At 39.2% G+C, this 16,851-nt stretch overlaps 1 protein-coding gene across 4 annotated transcripts in view; it reads left to right on the top strand.

The window, feature by feature from the left end:
- The window catches only part of pde1ca (phosphodiesterase 1C, calmodulin-dependent a), a 653,944-nt gene that overhangs the window by 634,994 nt on the left and 2,099 nt on the right, over positions 1-16,851 (top strand). For 3 of the 4 annotated variants that reach the window (XM_043688815.2, XM_043688812.2, XM_087986164.1), the window contains one exon: positions 147-2,234. The exons of the other annotated variant lie outside the window; for it this stretch is intronic. In XM_043688815.2, the coding sequence (XP_043544750.1) occupies positions 147-193 (47 nt within the window). In that variant the 3' untranslated portion in view covers positions 194-2,234. Of the gene's footprint in view, positions 1-146; positions 2,235-16,851 lie in introns of those variants that run through there. 4 annotated transcript variants of the gene reach the window in all.

The raw sequence follows: 16,851 nt of genomic DNA, 5'->3' as shown, positions 1-16,851 counted from the left end.
TGGGTTGCTTTCTATGAAGGCCCATCATGTATCTCTCTAGAGTGCCCATGCCTAATAAAAGTAATTGTGTCTGTTTCCTTCTCGAAGTTGTTTTAGTCTTCTCCTCTTAGGATCTGACTATGCGTATTTTTGGTTTCTGCTTCCAGCTTTCTCCAAGGTTGAATCTTCTTTGAACTGTAAGAAGACTGACTAAGCTTCATCAAGAATTCCAACAAGAATTCTATCTGTTATGAATTCCAATTCCAAAACTCCATATTCACAGTTTTCTACTAATCTGTAATAGCCAATCATGGATTTGTCTATAAATTTTCCTAACAGCTGAAATGTTCTGCTAAATCCAGTTCATTCAAGCATTTCATGTTTTCCTAAAATTAATAATTAAAAGCTTTTACGATATACTCAAAACTGTCTGATGTTTGATGTTTTGTCTGTTTAGAACGTTATTTGAAATCACATCCATTGTGTATAATAGTGTATTATTTTTCTCAGTTTCACTTTTAGTGTGTGACTTTGAGGCAATGTTTATCTTAAAATCTATCACCTTTGTGAAGTCCAATCTTGTGTTCTGTATGCTCCTTCTCTAACCTTGAATCTGCTAGGAAGTACTAAATATTTTTCTATCCTTTTTCAATGTGCTGACTATTTTATTCATGTAAAGATAGTTAATCTGTGTCATTTCAAGAGTGGTTTAGGTCTGTTGTTAATTAAACCTGTATTCTTGTATTCACTAATGCTGTTTTACATTGAATGATTGTAAGCTTGCTAGACTTTGTAACATAACAGTGTTGTAATATTAAATTTATTTGCCAGTTTTTTTTAAACTCTGTATTTCTATAAAAATACATTGAATTATTCAGTAAAAATTGGAATTGTCCTGTAATAATTTACTGTTTTTAAGCTTATAAAATCTGTTTCTTTGTAATTGTGTACTTCTATACTGCTTATTGGGAATTTTCTTGCCTTTTTTAATGATCACAATAGTGGCTTCTTCAAGTGTTTTCTCACCTACTGCAGCCAAGCTGGAGTTTTCCCACTTCCCAGGAAAAATGGACAGTTTCTACCATTCATGTTTTAATACACCAATCACTTTACCAAAATGTTTAGATAAAGTTCTCTGACTGACATTTTAAAAATCTTTCTGCAGAAATTGAAGCTTAATTACCAAATCATGACCCTTCTAAATTTTTTATGTTTTTCCTGATATTTCCTCTGCTGCTAGACACTTCCACTAGGTTCTTTAAATTTGCCTATTTTCACACTAAATAAATTCTGTGGCCTTCTCAATTCTATATTTTCAGTCTAAATTTCCTTTCTCATCCTTTCACTGTTCCTTGCGGGTACCTTGTGCACCATAATGCGCACTGAGAGATGAGAATTCTTTTTCACATACTTTTTTTTCCCTTTTCTAATTTTTAATTCTATTTTTCATAGAAGTTATTGCCTTTTCCCTTGGGGCATCTAACTTTACCTCCTTAATCCTTTACGCCCTCCTTACAGAACCTCCTTCGTTAAGGTTTCTGTATTTTCTAAGCGTAGTTCCTCGTGGTTAGGGTACGATTTGCACCATTGCAACAGTGTAGAATTTTTACACACAACCTTGTTATATTTGCATCTCTGCCAGTATATGGTACCAACTAAGAGAGCTATTTGTTTATTGCTGGCAGCAATACTCCTTTGTCTTTGCTTGTGTTGGGCTTATCTAATGATTAGTGGCGGACAGTACACCACCATATAGTTGCTAGACAAGAGACACTGCTCTAAGATAACAAAGAAGTTCATTGCATAATGGCAACAGGACAGCTACATTTTGTTAAGTATAATTATTAGGACATTATAAAGTTCCTACCCCTTTCAAAAGTTAATGTAGTGCTCCTTATATCCACCCACAGACTGCACTATTCCCCATTGTGTAAACTTACTCTGGAATTGTAAGTGGGAATCAAAGCACAAAACTGTAAATGCAACTATGTTAATGTTGGCTCTGATGAATAAGGAGAATTAGCCTAAAAATAATGCAGGACAATATGATCAGCTAAAAGTGACATTAGTGCATGCTGATAATTAATGTTTCCATTTGAACTGTCAGAAGACCAGCACTGAGTCATGTGTCATACGTGTATTACATACATGCCAAATGATTGCTTGACAATTGTGTAATTGGGAAATTTATTCTGTTAATATCTGAGTTGCCATTTGTGATGTCACAAGATGATAAATGAACTACAAAACAAAAACCCTGTGTAAATCTAATCATTTATTATCCATTATGGATTAAGGATTACATGCTACATGCTAACCAGTTCCACACAACCCCAACAGGATTAATTCAGCTGTTTGCTGTTATGGATTAATAAATTAAATCACCGAAAGGTCACAAATGACAGGGAAGTTTATTGTCACAACCTAAACTGAAATAAAACCATTCAAAACACCTTGAATGTCTTTACTAGGGAAGCAAGGTCACTTGCAATTGCTACCTCTGCAAGAAGAATAGGGTTTGCAAAGTTGTATGGGGTAGAAGACATCTTAAGTGCTGTTGGAAGTTATACTGTTGATCTATTAGTCCAGAAGCATGTACCACACACTTACCAGTGATATCCAGTAACAATCCTGAGACACAAAGTTTTGTTTGAAAAATCACAATGATTTATTGCATTAAAACCGCATTACTAACAAAATGCCTTGGGTTACATAATCTAAACTATTCTCATGTGTGTGCATGTGATATTACCCATCTGTCCTCAGATTGATTACGCCTCATGCAGGTTTACCACTCATAAAGTCTTGATTTCCATCTGATTTCTGGAGAGTTGGTCCAAGTCCCTCTCTTTGGGGGTGCACAATCCAATATGGTCATAAGACTACTTCTTATCCTCCTCTCCCAGCCATTGGAATTCGTCCTATCAGTCATATTGTACTGTTAATGAATTCATTTCCAGGCCCATACTGTTGAGTGGCCTATACTAAATGCCTATTACCTATTGTCCTATTCTACACAATAGTATATGACAGGTCTAATTTCTGATGGAGACTCTCCAGCTCCCAATGTAGTTGGTTCTGCTGTGGTGTTGTTGCAATGCAATGGTCCACAAAATGCCCCATTTTACAGATTTTTCCAGTTGGCTTATGTGATCAGCAGTCTTGAGAAATGAGATTAACTCCCTACTGGTTATTCCTCACAATGTTAAACTGTGTTTGCCTTACTGCCTAAATACTTTATCCTCACCATTCCCCACATCCAAACTGCCAAACCTGTCCTTGATTTCTCATTTTGAAGGATCTTGGACAAAATGTTTATTTCTTTTCCATGGTTGCACATATTTATGGCAAATGCGAAAGAAATGTTGGCTCCTGCTAGTGTATGCCCTTGCTTGCACTTGGTGGGAGATGGGGAGCAACTTTTGGGCAAACTCAGTGGGCCAAAGGGCTTTTGTCTATCCTGTCGATTTCTACTAATCTTTGAGGTGTAGAAGTGATTGACTGAAAATTAACAAATCTTCCCAAAATGAATTGGAAGGGAAGATCAATCCCAAGGTGAATTGAATATTCACATAAAAATACAATAATGTAAATGCTAGGAAACTGAAATAAAAACAGAAAGTGATGGAGAAACCCAGCAGATCTGATAGTGTCAGTGGAAGGAGAATTGAAAGGGGCTGGAAAATGTTTTGTTGCTTTGAAAAAGAGGGAGGAGGAGCAAGATTGTGAGGTTACTTAGAGAAATAGACAAAAGAAGTGCTAATGATGGTGAAGAAGGGATAGAGATGTAATGTGGGTATAGATGAAGGTGTATAAAGGAGAGAATGAGTCTGCTCTGCTGAGAGCAAAGTGTACAAGACACGAGCAAGACATGGCTGGGCACTTCAGAGCCTTTAGATCTTGATATTGAGTTTCACAGCTTCAGAGCAACTTCTGTTTCTTTTGTTACTACCCACCCATTCTGGTTATGTCTTGATTTGGAGAAGCCGGTGTTGGACTGGGGTGTACAAAGTTAAAAAAATCATACAACACCACGTTATAGTCCAACAGGTTTATTTGGAAGCACTAGCTTTTAGAGGACTGCTCCTTCATCAGGTGGATGTGAAGAATAAGATTGTAAGACATAGGATTTACAACAAAAGTTTACAGTGTGATGTAACTGAAATTATATAATTAAAAAGACCTGGATTTATATATTGAAAAAAACACATTCGGAGAACACTTCATCAGTCCGGGACATTCAACCTCGAACCTTTAGGTGACCGTTTTCCAAGGTGGACTTCAGGAAAGGCAACAACGAAAAGTGGCCAAGCAGAGGCTGTGGAGGAGAACACTTGAGCGGTTTGGGACATTCGACCTCAGACCTTCGGGTGACTGTCCTCCAAGGTGGACTTCGGGACAGGCAACAACGAAAAGTGGCCGAGCAGAGGCTGATTGCCAAGTTCGGTACCCATGAGGATGGCCTCAACCGGGACCTTGGGTTCATGTCACAGTACAGGTGACCCCACTAGACTACACACAGACAGACAGACACACACACACACATACACACACTCTCCGACAGACACACACACACACACTCACGCAGACCCTCTCTCATACGCTCACAAATACATTCCCACACAAACCCTCTCACAGACTTATACCCCTTTACACTCACATACACACACTCTCTCACAGACACTCATAATCCTCCCCCACCTCCACACACCCAAACTCACACCCATGTGCACACATACACATATAAGTTTGTCAGGTGAATTTGTACTTGCAAAATTACATTTTACTTTGCTCAAAAACTGCATGAATTCTTGTAAGATTCTGTAAATCCGTTTTTTAGATTAGAATCAGTCTGGCCATTGTGGCACAGACAGCCTCACGCAGGGAAGCTCACACCTTCAATACATTATCTGGGCCAACATGACACCAATTGTTAAAGTTTACTTGAGAATGTAACTTTTAAAAAAAAAGTTTTGCGATTTACATATGAAAGAACTGAAATCAACATGGTCATTCCAAAAGATGAGAGACTTAACAAACAATTTCAATATATAATTTAAGTTACATGACACTGTAAACCTTTGCTATAAATTTTGTGTCTTACAATCTTTTTTTCCACAACCACCTGATGAAGGAGCAGCGCTCCGAAAGCTAGTGCTTCCAAATAAATCTGTTGGACTATAACCTGGTGTTGTGTGATTTTTAACTTGGTTATGTCTTGTTCACTTTGGTGTCAGTAAACCAGACCCAGCTTCTTATTTAAGGTACATTTAGCAATAATAATCAAATGACACCAAGTTTAAGTTTTAAACATTGGAAGACTATGGATAGAAGGAGATATTGAGAACAGTAAGAAATTCCATAGTTTTCTGACTCTGGGAAAGAATGGATATACAAAATCAGAATTTGCTTTGCTTTCAATATTATGAATATGTAGGAAGTACAAAAGAGTCGATCAGGTGAAATTGTTCTGGAAAGTTCTGGCCATAGTTAAACATATATTGTTGAGAATTGTTCATGTGTCCTCATGTGTAACATCCTCTTACACATGAGTACACTGCAAGTCTTTCATAGTGAATTTCATAGAATATCCAGAATTGTTCAGTGGGAGAAATGGTTTTGCACAAGCGAAAATAGTTTCACCAGTTGAAGCCATGTGAGAATTCCAAATCTGCTAATTAAGACTCGCAAAACTGATGGATGAAGGAAATGTTACCAAAGTTGGAATGTTGTCGCCATCAGTTAGACAAGTGATCAAAGTGTCTGCTATGCTGGCTGGGTTCATAGCAATGCAGCAACCCTAAGGATATTCTTCAGGCCTTGTGCTGTGATAAATAATGCATGTACACGACCATGCAAAAAATGTTTAAAGAAACAATGCATTGAGCAAAGCAGCCTGTGCACAGAATCTAAATTTTAAAAGGGATACTGCATGTGATACATGCCTTTATTTCCTGGAGTCCTTGTTCATCACTGGCAAGCATCAGAAAATGGTAGTTGCACTGCATATGATTTCCTGTCATGGAAAGGCTCCAAAAATCTACCTTGACTACACCTTTGAAAAACAAAAATCAACAAGAATTTCCCTTGTGTTACTAAACAGCCTTAAAGGAATCAACATGTAATGGTTTAGCTACTGTGTTGGAAGATAGCCAGAGGCTAAATGCACCAAGCGACAAACAATTGAAAGCAAGTTCACGAACGTAGAATGGAATCATTGGCAAAAGAGGGTTGAATGATAAAGCAAAGCAGAATAGGAGAGAAGTGCAAGCCTTAGGCTGACCTCATTTAGAGAAAAGTGTCAGAGATGATCCATCAATTATGCTACAGATCAATGAATTTGAATGGAAAATAGGGAGTGAATAATGTGGTTTTTGTAGGAAACCATACAATGCTAACTTGATTTGTAGTTCATGGTGCTGCACCTGGTCAAAGACTTTGAAGATGTTGAAGACAGTGACAGATATTAGTGGTTCACTAACGTGTTCATGGTAATAGAGATATACATTTCATAACATAAGCAGCAAGTAGAATGACTATAGCAAAACCATAGTCTCAATGAGAGATCACACCATAATTTTCATGATAATAATTAATTTGAAAGAGAAGAGCAACTTCATAAGTTTAAAATTGTGTTTCGGTAGTTTGTAGAATTGATTAGTAGTTAATTTTCTTAATTTTATATTGGTGCTGTTATTACATTGTTAAGTGGATACACTATTTTGTATTAATATTGTAATTTTGTAAAAAGAAACTCAAATATTTTTTCTTTTCAATAAAAATATTTACAAAAAAAAGTACTAAACTTTGATTATCAGTACAAGAATTAGAAGCATAAAAAATGTGAGCTCTTTTAAGAATGAATATGATCAAAGAAAATAGTATGAACATGTAAAAGGCACTGAGGAAACAAAATAAGACAATAGTAAATTTGGAGGTTCACCTGAAGATCTGAAAAGTCTAATGAACATATAAAGTTAACCATTGTGATCCAAATAAAATGGAACAATGAAGAAGCATTTTTAATAGAATTAGCAGGGCAAAAACTGGGGGAGAAAGATAAACCAGAAAGATTAACGTTGTCAAGGAGCACTTAAAATTGTAGTACCTGGAAAGAAGCGTGGTCGAAACATTTACAACATTCTAAAGGAGCAGCTTTTCCAGGCTCCATTGATTCCTCCTTAAAATGAAATTGTCTTCAAGATCTCTAACAGTTGCAGAGCCCTAATCTGGATCTTTGCTTTGGAGGTGAATGCAGAGTCAAAAATTTGATTACTTTCATCCCCTGAGGAATAAGATTGCTCAACTGGTAGGCTGTTTGTTCTGGATAGGGGGCAGTGGGAACAAGGGCTGGAGGAAATCAGACCACTGGCCCAGGGGAGAGACTGGCACTGCCAAGTGCAAAGACAGGCTGTTTAAAATTCCTACCATGGTTCATGTAACTTCCACCCCAGTTCCTGTCTTTAATAAGAAAATAAGCCCTCTATCCCTTGCATCCCCTCAACCTGCCACCAACCTCCAATAATCTCTTTCACTTTCTAAACTAACCCATGCCACTGAGCACAATACCTTCTCGTAAGCTGCATGTACACTGAGATAACTGCACAGAGGCTGGTGTCACATCACCAAGTCACCTTTTATTTGCATGCGCGTAGTACATATACTCTGACTGACCAGCTGAATGTCACTGCCTAGTCTGAAGAGCCCTTCTGAATATCCTGGTTTTTTATGACTTATGTCTATTGTAACAACCTAAATTTAACACCCTAAGTTGAAGCACCATTGCGATGTAGTGCTTGCATAATTCTATAACTGCAGTATAAAAAATACGTGTTAATAACAATGCGCAGCCACAATAACCCATAGATATTTGAACATGGTAGTTATCCCATTGTGTGAAATGGAATTTTGGTATTGCAATCATCTCACCTGAAGAGTTGGGATGAGCCCCTCATTAATCTTTCAGGAAGGTCCACAATCTAAATTCCTAATGAAACACTTAAATCTGCAAAATATGAGCTTTCCCTTGAAATAACTCTACAGAGGCCAGTATCCCGTCACGAAGTTACTCTTTATTGACAAGTGGTGAGTCCAATGTCCTGTTTATTTTTTTTTAACTTTATTTTTTCTCTTTTTTTTTCTTTTTTTCTTTTATTCTTTTACCCATGGTGTATGTGTGCAGGTGTGAGACACAGTGAGAGACACAAGGTGTACGAATCTTTATTCAATTTCCACCACCAGGAAGATAGGAAACACCCGAGTGGCCAGTGACAAGCTGTGCCCTTCACATCAAAGGGCAATGCTGTGTAATGTCCTGTTTTTCTTTTCCTTCCTTCCTCTCAGGATGTGGGGCAGCTGGTCCAAAGACAGACCCCTTCCTCTCAGACACAGTCAAGGAGGAGAGTCCTTGCATGTGCACACACACTGATCCAGCTCCCTCAAGAGCCCGGTCTCAGAGTGAAAAAAAGCTCTGGCACTTCTATTTGTTGTTTTTTTCTTTTTTTTTTTAGTGAGCAGAACATCTGACACTCCTGCTTTTTTTTCGCCAGCACCCATGTTGTGTGTGTGCAGGTGTGAGACACAGTGAGAGACACAAAGTGTACGAATCTTCATTCAATTTCCACCACCAGGAAGAAAGGAAACACCCGAGTGGCAAGTGACAAGCAGTGCCCTTCACAAAAGGCAATGCTGTGTTAAGTCCTGTTTATTTTCTTTTTTTTTCCCCAGCACCCATGGTGTGTGTGTGCAGGTGTGAGACACAGTGAGAGACACAAAGTGCATGAATCTTTATTCAATTTCCACCACCAGGAAGATAGGAAAACACCCGAGTGGCCAGTGACAAGCAGTGCCCTACACAAAAGGGCAATGCTGTGTGATCAAACAGTGAAGGGGAGGGCAGGGCAGGGACTAAATAAAAATAGAGTTGGAGAGGGAAATAATGCACTCCACTCCCTGCGGCACCCAACTCTCAATGTCCTGTTTATGCTTATTTGATGTCCTCTTTTATTTTTTATTTTTTTTCCCTGTTTATTTTTTTTGAAAGTCCCTGTTTATATTTTTTTTAGTGACACTCAAGTTTATTTATTTTTCTTTTTTATTAACCCCCACACTACTGCCTAACTGCGGTAGTGCTTATTTGATGTCCACTTTTATTTATTTATTTTTTCTTTTTTTTTAGTGCTTATTGTTTCCCCAGCAACACTCCTATTCTTTTTTTCTTTTATCTTTTTTCTTTTTTTTTACCCCCCCACACTACCACCTAAGTGTGGTAATGCTTATTTTTTTCCCCAGCACCCATGTTGTGTGTGTGCAGGTGTGAGACACAGTGAAAATCACAAAGTGCACGAATCTTTATTCAAATTCCACCACCAGGAAGATAGGAAAACACCCGGGTGGCCAGTGACAAACACTGCCCTTCACATCAAAGGGCAATGCTGTGTGATCAAAACAGTGAAGGGGACGGTAGGGACTAAATCAAAATAGAGTTGGAGGGAGAAATAATGCACTCCACTCCCTGCGGCGCCCACCTCTCAATGTCCTGTTTATTTTCTTTTTTCTTTTTCAAGCACTGCCCTTCACATCAAAGGGCAGTGCTGTGTGATCAAAACAGTGAAGGGGAGGGTAGGGACCATATCTTGTTTATTTTTTTTTAACACCCGGGTGGCCAGTGACAAACACTGCCCCTCGACCTCTTATTTACTTTTTTTTATTTTAACCCTCACACTACTGCCTAACTGCAGTAGTGCTTATTTTTTTCCCCAGCACCCATGGTGTGTGTGTGCAGGTGTGAGACACAGTGAAAGACAGAAAGTGCACAAATCTTTATTCAAATTCCACCACCAGGAAAAGAGGAAAACACCCAGGTGGCCAGTGACAAACACTGCCCTTCACATCAGGGCAGTGCTGTGTGATCAAAAACAGTGAAGGGGAGGGTAGGGACTAAATCAAAATAGAGTTGGAATGTCCTGTTTATCTTTTTTTTAAACCCCCACACTACCACCTAAGTGCGGTAGTGCTTATTTTATCCCCAGCACCCATGGTGTGTGTGTGTGCAGGTGTGAGACATAGTGTTTGACACAAAGTGCACGAATCTTTATTCAATTTCCACCACTAGGAAGATAGGAAAACACCCGGGTGGCCAGTGACAAACACTGCCCTTCACATCAAAGGGCAGTGCTGTGTGATCAAAAACAGTGAAGGGGAGGGTAGGGACTAAATCAAAATAGAGTTGGAATGTCCTGTTCATTTTTTTTTTGCCCTTCAAAAACTCCTTTTTTTTCTTCTCTTCTTCCCCCACACTACCACCTAAGTGCAGTCGTGCTTATTTTTTTCCCCAGCACCCATGGTGAATCTCCTGTTTTTTTTTCTTTTTTTTTCTCTTTTTTAAATTATTTTTTTAACCCCCACACTACCACCTAAGTGCGGTAGTGCTTATTGTTTCCCCAGCATCCATGGTGTGTGTGTGCGGGTGTGAGACACAGTGAAAGACACAAAGTGCACGAATCTTATTTCAAATTCCACCACCAGGAAGATAAGAATACCACCCAGGTGGCCAGTGACAAACACTGCCCTTCACATTAAAGGGCAGTGCTGTGTGATCAAAACAGTGAAGGGGAGAAATTTCCTGTTTATTTTTTTTTCCACACCACACTACCTTAGTGTGGTAGAAATTTCCTGTTAATTTTTAAAAAATTTTTTCTTTTTTTTAAACCTCCACACTACCACCTAAGTGCGGTAGTGCTTATTTTATCCCCAGCACCCATGGTGTGTGTGTGCAGGTGTGAAACACAGTGAAAGACACAAAGTGCACCAATCTTTATTCAAATTCCACCACCAGGAAGAAAGGAAAACACCCGGGTGGCCAGTGACAAACACTGCCCTTCACATCAAAGGACAGTGCTATGTGATCAAAACAGTGAAGGGGAGGGTAGGGACTAAATCAAAATAGAGTTGGAATGTCCTGTTTATTTTTTTTTTGAAGGGGAACACTCCTGTTTCTTTTTTTTGTCCTTTTTTTTCCCCCCACACTACCACCTAAGTGCGGTAGTGCTTATTATATATTTTTTTTCCCCAGCACCCATGGTGTGTGTGTGCAGGTGTGAGACACAGTGAAAGTCATAAAGTGCACGAATCTTTATTCAAATTCCACCACCAGGAAGATAGGAAAACACCTGGGTGGCCAGTGACAAACACTGCCCTTCACATCAAAGGGCAGTGCTGTGTGATCAAAACAGTGACGGGATGTCCTGTTTATTTTTTTTTCTCTTTCTTTTTTTTTCCCTGCGGCGCCCACCTCTAATATCCCATTTTTTAAAAATTTTTTTAAAATTTTTTTAATTTTAACCCCCACACTACCACCTAAGTGCGGTAGTGCTTATTTTATCCCCAGCACCCATGGTGTGTGTGTGTGCAGGTGTGAGACACAGTGGAAGACACAAAGTGCACCAATCTTTATTCAATTTCCACCACCAGGAAGATAGGAAAACACCCGGGTGGCCAGTGACAAACACTGCCCTTCACATCAAGGGACAGTGCTGTGTGATCAAAACAGTGAAGGGATGTCCTGTTTATTTTTTCTTTCTTACACAGTGAAGGACACAAAGTGCATGAATTTTTTATTCAATTTCCACCACCAGGAAGATAGGAAAACACCCGGGTGGCCAGTGAAAAACACTGCCCTTCACATCAAAGGGCAGTGCTGTGTGTTCAAAGGCACTCCTGTTTATTTTTTTCTCTTTTTTTCTTTTTTTTAATAATTTAACCCCCACACTACCACCTAAGTGCGGTAGTGCTTATTTTATCCCCAGCACCCATGGTGTATGTGTGCAGGTGTGAGACACAGTGAAAGACACAAAGTGCACCAATCTTTATCCAATTTCCACCACCAGGAAGATAGGAAAACACCCGGGTGGCCAGTGACAAACACTGCCCTTCACATCAAAGGGCAGTGCTGTGTGATCAAAACAGTGAAGGGGAGGGTAGGGACTAAATCAAAATAGAGTTGGTGGGAATGTCCTGTTTTTTTTTATTTTTATTTTTTTTTCGTTTTTTTTCTGGACGAGCTTCTCCTGTTTATTTTTCTTTTCTTTTCTTTTGTTTTTAACCCCCACACTACCACCTAAGTGCGGTAGTGCTTATTTTTTCCCCAGCACCCATGGTGTGTGTGTGCAGGTGTGAGACACAGTGAAAGACACAAAGTGCACCAATCTTTATTCAATTTCCACCACCAGGAAGATAGGAAAACACCCGGGTGGCCAGTGACAAACACTGCCCTTCACATCAAAGGGCAGTGCTGTGTGATCAAAACAGTGAAGGGGAGGGTAGGGACTAAATCAAAATAGAGTTGGAGGGAATGTCCTGTTTATTTTTTCTTTTTTTTTTCGTTTTTTTTAATTTAACCCCCACACTACCACCTAAGTGCGGTAGTGCTTTTTTTTTTCCCCAGCACCCATGGTGTGTGTGTGCAGGTGTGAGACACAGTGAAAGACACAAAGTGCACGAATCTTTATTCAATTTCCACCACCAGGAAGATAGGAAAACACCCGGGTGGCCAGTGACAAACACTGCCCTTCACATCAAGGGACAGTGCTGTGTGATCAAAAACAGTGAAGGGGAGGGTAGGGACTAAATCAAAATAGAGTTGGAGGGAATGTCCTGTTTATTCTTTTTGAGACACAGTGGAAGACACAAAGTGCACGAATCTTTATTCAAATTCCCACTCCTGTTTATATTTTTTTTTCTTTTTTTTTCTTCTTTTGTTTTTTCTTTTTTTTCCTCATTTAATTTAACCCCCACACTACCACCTAAGTGCGGTAGTGCTTATTTTACACTCCTGTTTATATATTTTCTTTTCTTCTACCTTTTTTTCTCTTTTTTTTCCCACACTACCACCTAAGTGCGGTAGTGCTTATTTTATCCCCAGCACCCATGCTGTGTGTGTGCAGGTGTGAGACACAGTGGAAGACACAAAGTGCACGAATATTTATTCAAATTCCACCACCAGGAAGATAGGAAAACACCCGGGTGGCCAGTGACAAACACTGCCCTTCACATCAAGGGACAGTGCTGTGTGATCAAAAACAGTGAAGGGGAGGGTAGGGACTAAATCAAAATAGAGTTGGAGGGAATGTCCTGTTTATTTTTTTTTTAACGTAACCGCGGAGATCCCCTGATTATATATATATATATATATTTTTTTTCTTTTTTTTTCCCCTTTAACCCCCACACTACCACCTAAGTGCGGTAGTGCTTATTTTTTCCCCAGCACCCATGGTGTGTGTGTGCAGGTGGGAGACACAGTGAAAGACACAAAGTGCACGAATATTTATTCAAATTCCACCACCAGGAAGATAGGAAAACACCCGGGTGGCCAGTGACAAACACTGCCCTTCACATCAAGGGACAGTGCTGTGTGATCAAAAACAGTGAAGGGGAGGGTAGGGACTAAATCAAAATAGAGTTGGAGGGAATGTCCTGTTTATATCTGTTAGCCAGGGCTCCCTGATTGGCTAAGTTTAACAACCCTGATCAAGGATTTCATACTCAATGAGATCCTCCTAGCCATGGTTCCATTCACTACGTATATCTACCCCAATTTCACCTTATACCTCCATGCAGACTTAATGTCAATTCATTAGCACCACACATTCACACACCTCTTAAAGACACATATGCCAATTCACTGACAATTCATTTTTATAACTCTACCTACTCCAAGGTCTCATATGACATTATGCTAGTTTAGTGTCAATTCATGACACTCACCCACTTCCATGGCATGTTATAGCCCCTAAGCTGACAGCATCAACTCATGACCTCATTTACCCTGAGAACACTTTTATGCTGATGTGAACCTAATGCTAATTCATGACTCTCATCCATCCCTTTGGCCTCATACAGTCCCAATGACAACTCACCCATTATTCATGAAAAAGACCACACAAATAAAATAAAGTCCTAAATATCTTTTTATTCCTAACGATATAATAAAAACACCATTGTCATGAAATGCTATTCAATATATTTAAGATCCCAAAATACTTAAACATTATAAAAATAAATACCATGCTCATATTCTATATCAAATAAAGCTTTAATAACCTCTTTAAATTGTCATTCTATTAATTTAGAGGCCAAGTGTACTAAAGGTAGGTTATGGAAAACAGCCAAGCATTGACAATACTATTATGACAGAACATAGCATTGCATCAATAAACAGCTATGGAACATGATAGAACAGGTTTTCCTTAAAGTGGCAAACAACTTTTTTTTTTGATTTTTAAAGAGCTGGCTATTTAAATGACTTTAGAATATGGTAGTTCCACAGATCTTTAACAGCCATTAAAGCTGATTGCATCTACTTTAAAATGTATTAACTCACGCACACACATTGCAGGATGAAGTCCTTGTCACAGTGAAAATGGAGTCGATTTGAACTCAATTCTAATTTCAAATGGTTCAGCTAAGATTGCATTTAACATGTGGAAATTACATTCTTCTACTGTTCCCTCACCTCACCTCCAAACAAAATTATTTTTGGTAAATCTCCTCAGCGCCTTTTCAATGACCTCAGTCTCCCATCTTAATGCGTGCTGATGGGAAATGAATGCAATACATAATACTTCTATTTATGCAGCCCAAACTCCAAAAAGCCTTCCTAATAACTTCTTCAATATATCCCATCACTATCATATATCTATGAACCTCCAGGACTTTCTGTCCTGCACACCCTTTGGAACTGTTCCATTATATCTGTATTACTTGTCTGCGTTCCACCTTCCAAAATTCATCATCTCACTCTTCTCCGTAATAAGTTCCATCCGACTTTTGTCTGTTCATCCTGTTAGGCTGTTTCAATACTATTACATCCCCACTGTTTGTGAAACCTTCAAGTTTTCTACTATTGCCAACTGTTGAAAGTTATTCTGTATTCCATTTATTGTCATTGGCGATCCCCCAATTCGGGCATAAGTTTTATTCAGGTTTGAATTTCTGCCCATAAGATTTCATGTGTATGAATTCTGAAATCTACAGATCTTTGGACACATGCAGCAGGATGTCCCATGAGGCAAGTAGAATTTGTTTCCTTTTCTTCCCTTCTCTTCTGCTGCTCTGACTCTTCATGAAACACTGTGACTCAATGTGTGATGTAGCCAAATGGGCAGGTTGTTACCGTTTGGAATAATTAGTAGCAATCTCCTCCCTGTCATTAATGTCAGCACAGCCACAGAGCTTCAGAGTGTCTTTGCAGCATTTTCTTCCTCCCCTCAGCTCCTTCCCAGAAGGTTAGCCACGTGACAAAGCAGGATCTTTAGGGGGAGCTGCTTTCAGTCTTCCAGACAAGAAGTGATTCAGGGGTTTGCTGTAGGCCTGTTGAGCTGGCTTTCAGTTAGTCTTCTCATCATTTTCCATGGGTGTATTGAGCAACAGAAACTTTGCAAAGGCTTCTTTGGAACGTCTAAAGCCATATTTTGTCACTTGTGGATTTTCTAAATGACAGGAGGTAGCAGTGCAGGAGAATCCATGTCAGGATTTGCTCAGCTATGGGTAAAATGGAAATACCTTAATGGTTTCCATAGTGTGATTTATCTGCTTTCTTGAAGAAAGGTATTGAGTCACAGAATCACAGAACTCTTAATGCACAAAAGAAGACCATTTAGTCTATTGTGGCCTTCCAAATGAGTATCATGATTTAGTGTCATTCTCATGCCCATTCTATGAACCCTTCACTTTATTTAAATAATCACTCAATGTAATCTTGAATGCCTTGATTGACCATGTCTCCAATACCACAGTGGTAGTTATATTTTGTAAGCACTTGAATCTTTTGCACCCTGATTTGCCCAATGGTGCACTCTCCTAGATATCAGAGCCATAGCCAAACCTGGCATTAAAGTCCTCAAAAGAATGATCTCTTCTTTCAGGATGTCAGAGAGACCTTTAGCAATTTTAATATAGAACATTTCCTTAACATCTTTATCCGTGATAGTGACTGGGCATTAGTGCTGCTGATGGTGGCATGTTTGATATGGCTGAGTAGTTGGTGATAACTCAGGAGTCTCTTATTTTTACTGCGGAGGAGCTACCAGTGCACTTAAGGTTCTATTCCATGATATGAGGGTTGTTGTCAGCCTTTCTTTTTCAATGGGACATCATTTTTTAGGGCAGTCTTTCTGGACTCCTATCCATCTGGGATGACAGAGGGTATTCTGCTGAGAATGTTTAATCACAGATCCTCATTTCCACCACAGATATCCAAAAAAACCTTCCTGAATCTGTCAACTCTGCGCAGATTCTGGATAAGGAACTGTCAAATTTACAGTCACTCTCCATCGCCACAGGGCTTGCCAAATGGACCTTGGTAGAAGCCTGCACAATATTTTGCTTAAAATGAGGTCCTTTGAGTACAATCATTGTCCACACAATTTTGATAGATCAGGTTTTCATGTTAAGTCACATTAACTAGGGCCGCCATTGAACAACACTGCAACCTCAGCTTGCTTCTGCAAGTATAAGTAATGCCAGCTGAGGTTAGTGCTTAGAATTCCACATAATTTCTCTCCTGTGTACTCACTTATCATTATTCAGGAGATCATCTGATTCATAGAATCATAGAATCCCTACAGTGTGGAAGCAGGCCATTTGACCCATCGAAGAGGATCCCACATATCTTGGTAACAGGGATCTTGTTGGGAGCACTTGCTACATTCTAACTCCCTCACCTGAGAAAAGTGATTGAATAGGATGGACCTATCATCATTCTACTCTTTGGGCACCTAGCCGACTTAACAGAGGTGTTTGGTTGGTCGCACTATTACTTCTAACTCAAAAGCCTATGGATGAAAAGCTACTTCATTAAAACTGGGCAGTGAA

Source organism: Chiloscyllium plagiosum, unplaced genomic scaffold (genome assembly GCF_037043375.1).
Source record: "Chiloscyllium plagiosum isolate Xiang-an unplaced genomic scaffold, Cpla_swu_hap1 HiC_scaffold_4, whole genome shotgun sequence".
NCBI lineage: Eukaryota > Metazoa > Chordata > Chondrichthyes > Orectolobiformes > Hemiscylliidae > Chiloscyllium > Chiloscyllium plagiosum.
The sequence above is the reverse complement of the archived record's forward strand: the minus strand, read 5'-3'. Positions and strand labels throughout refer to the sequence as shown.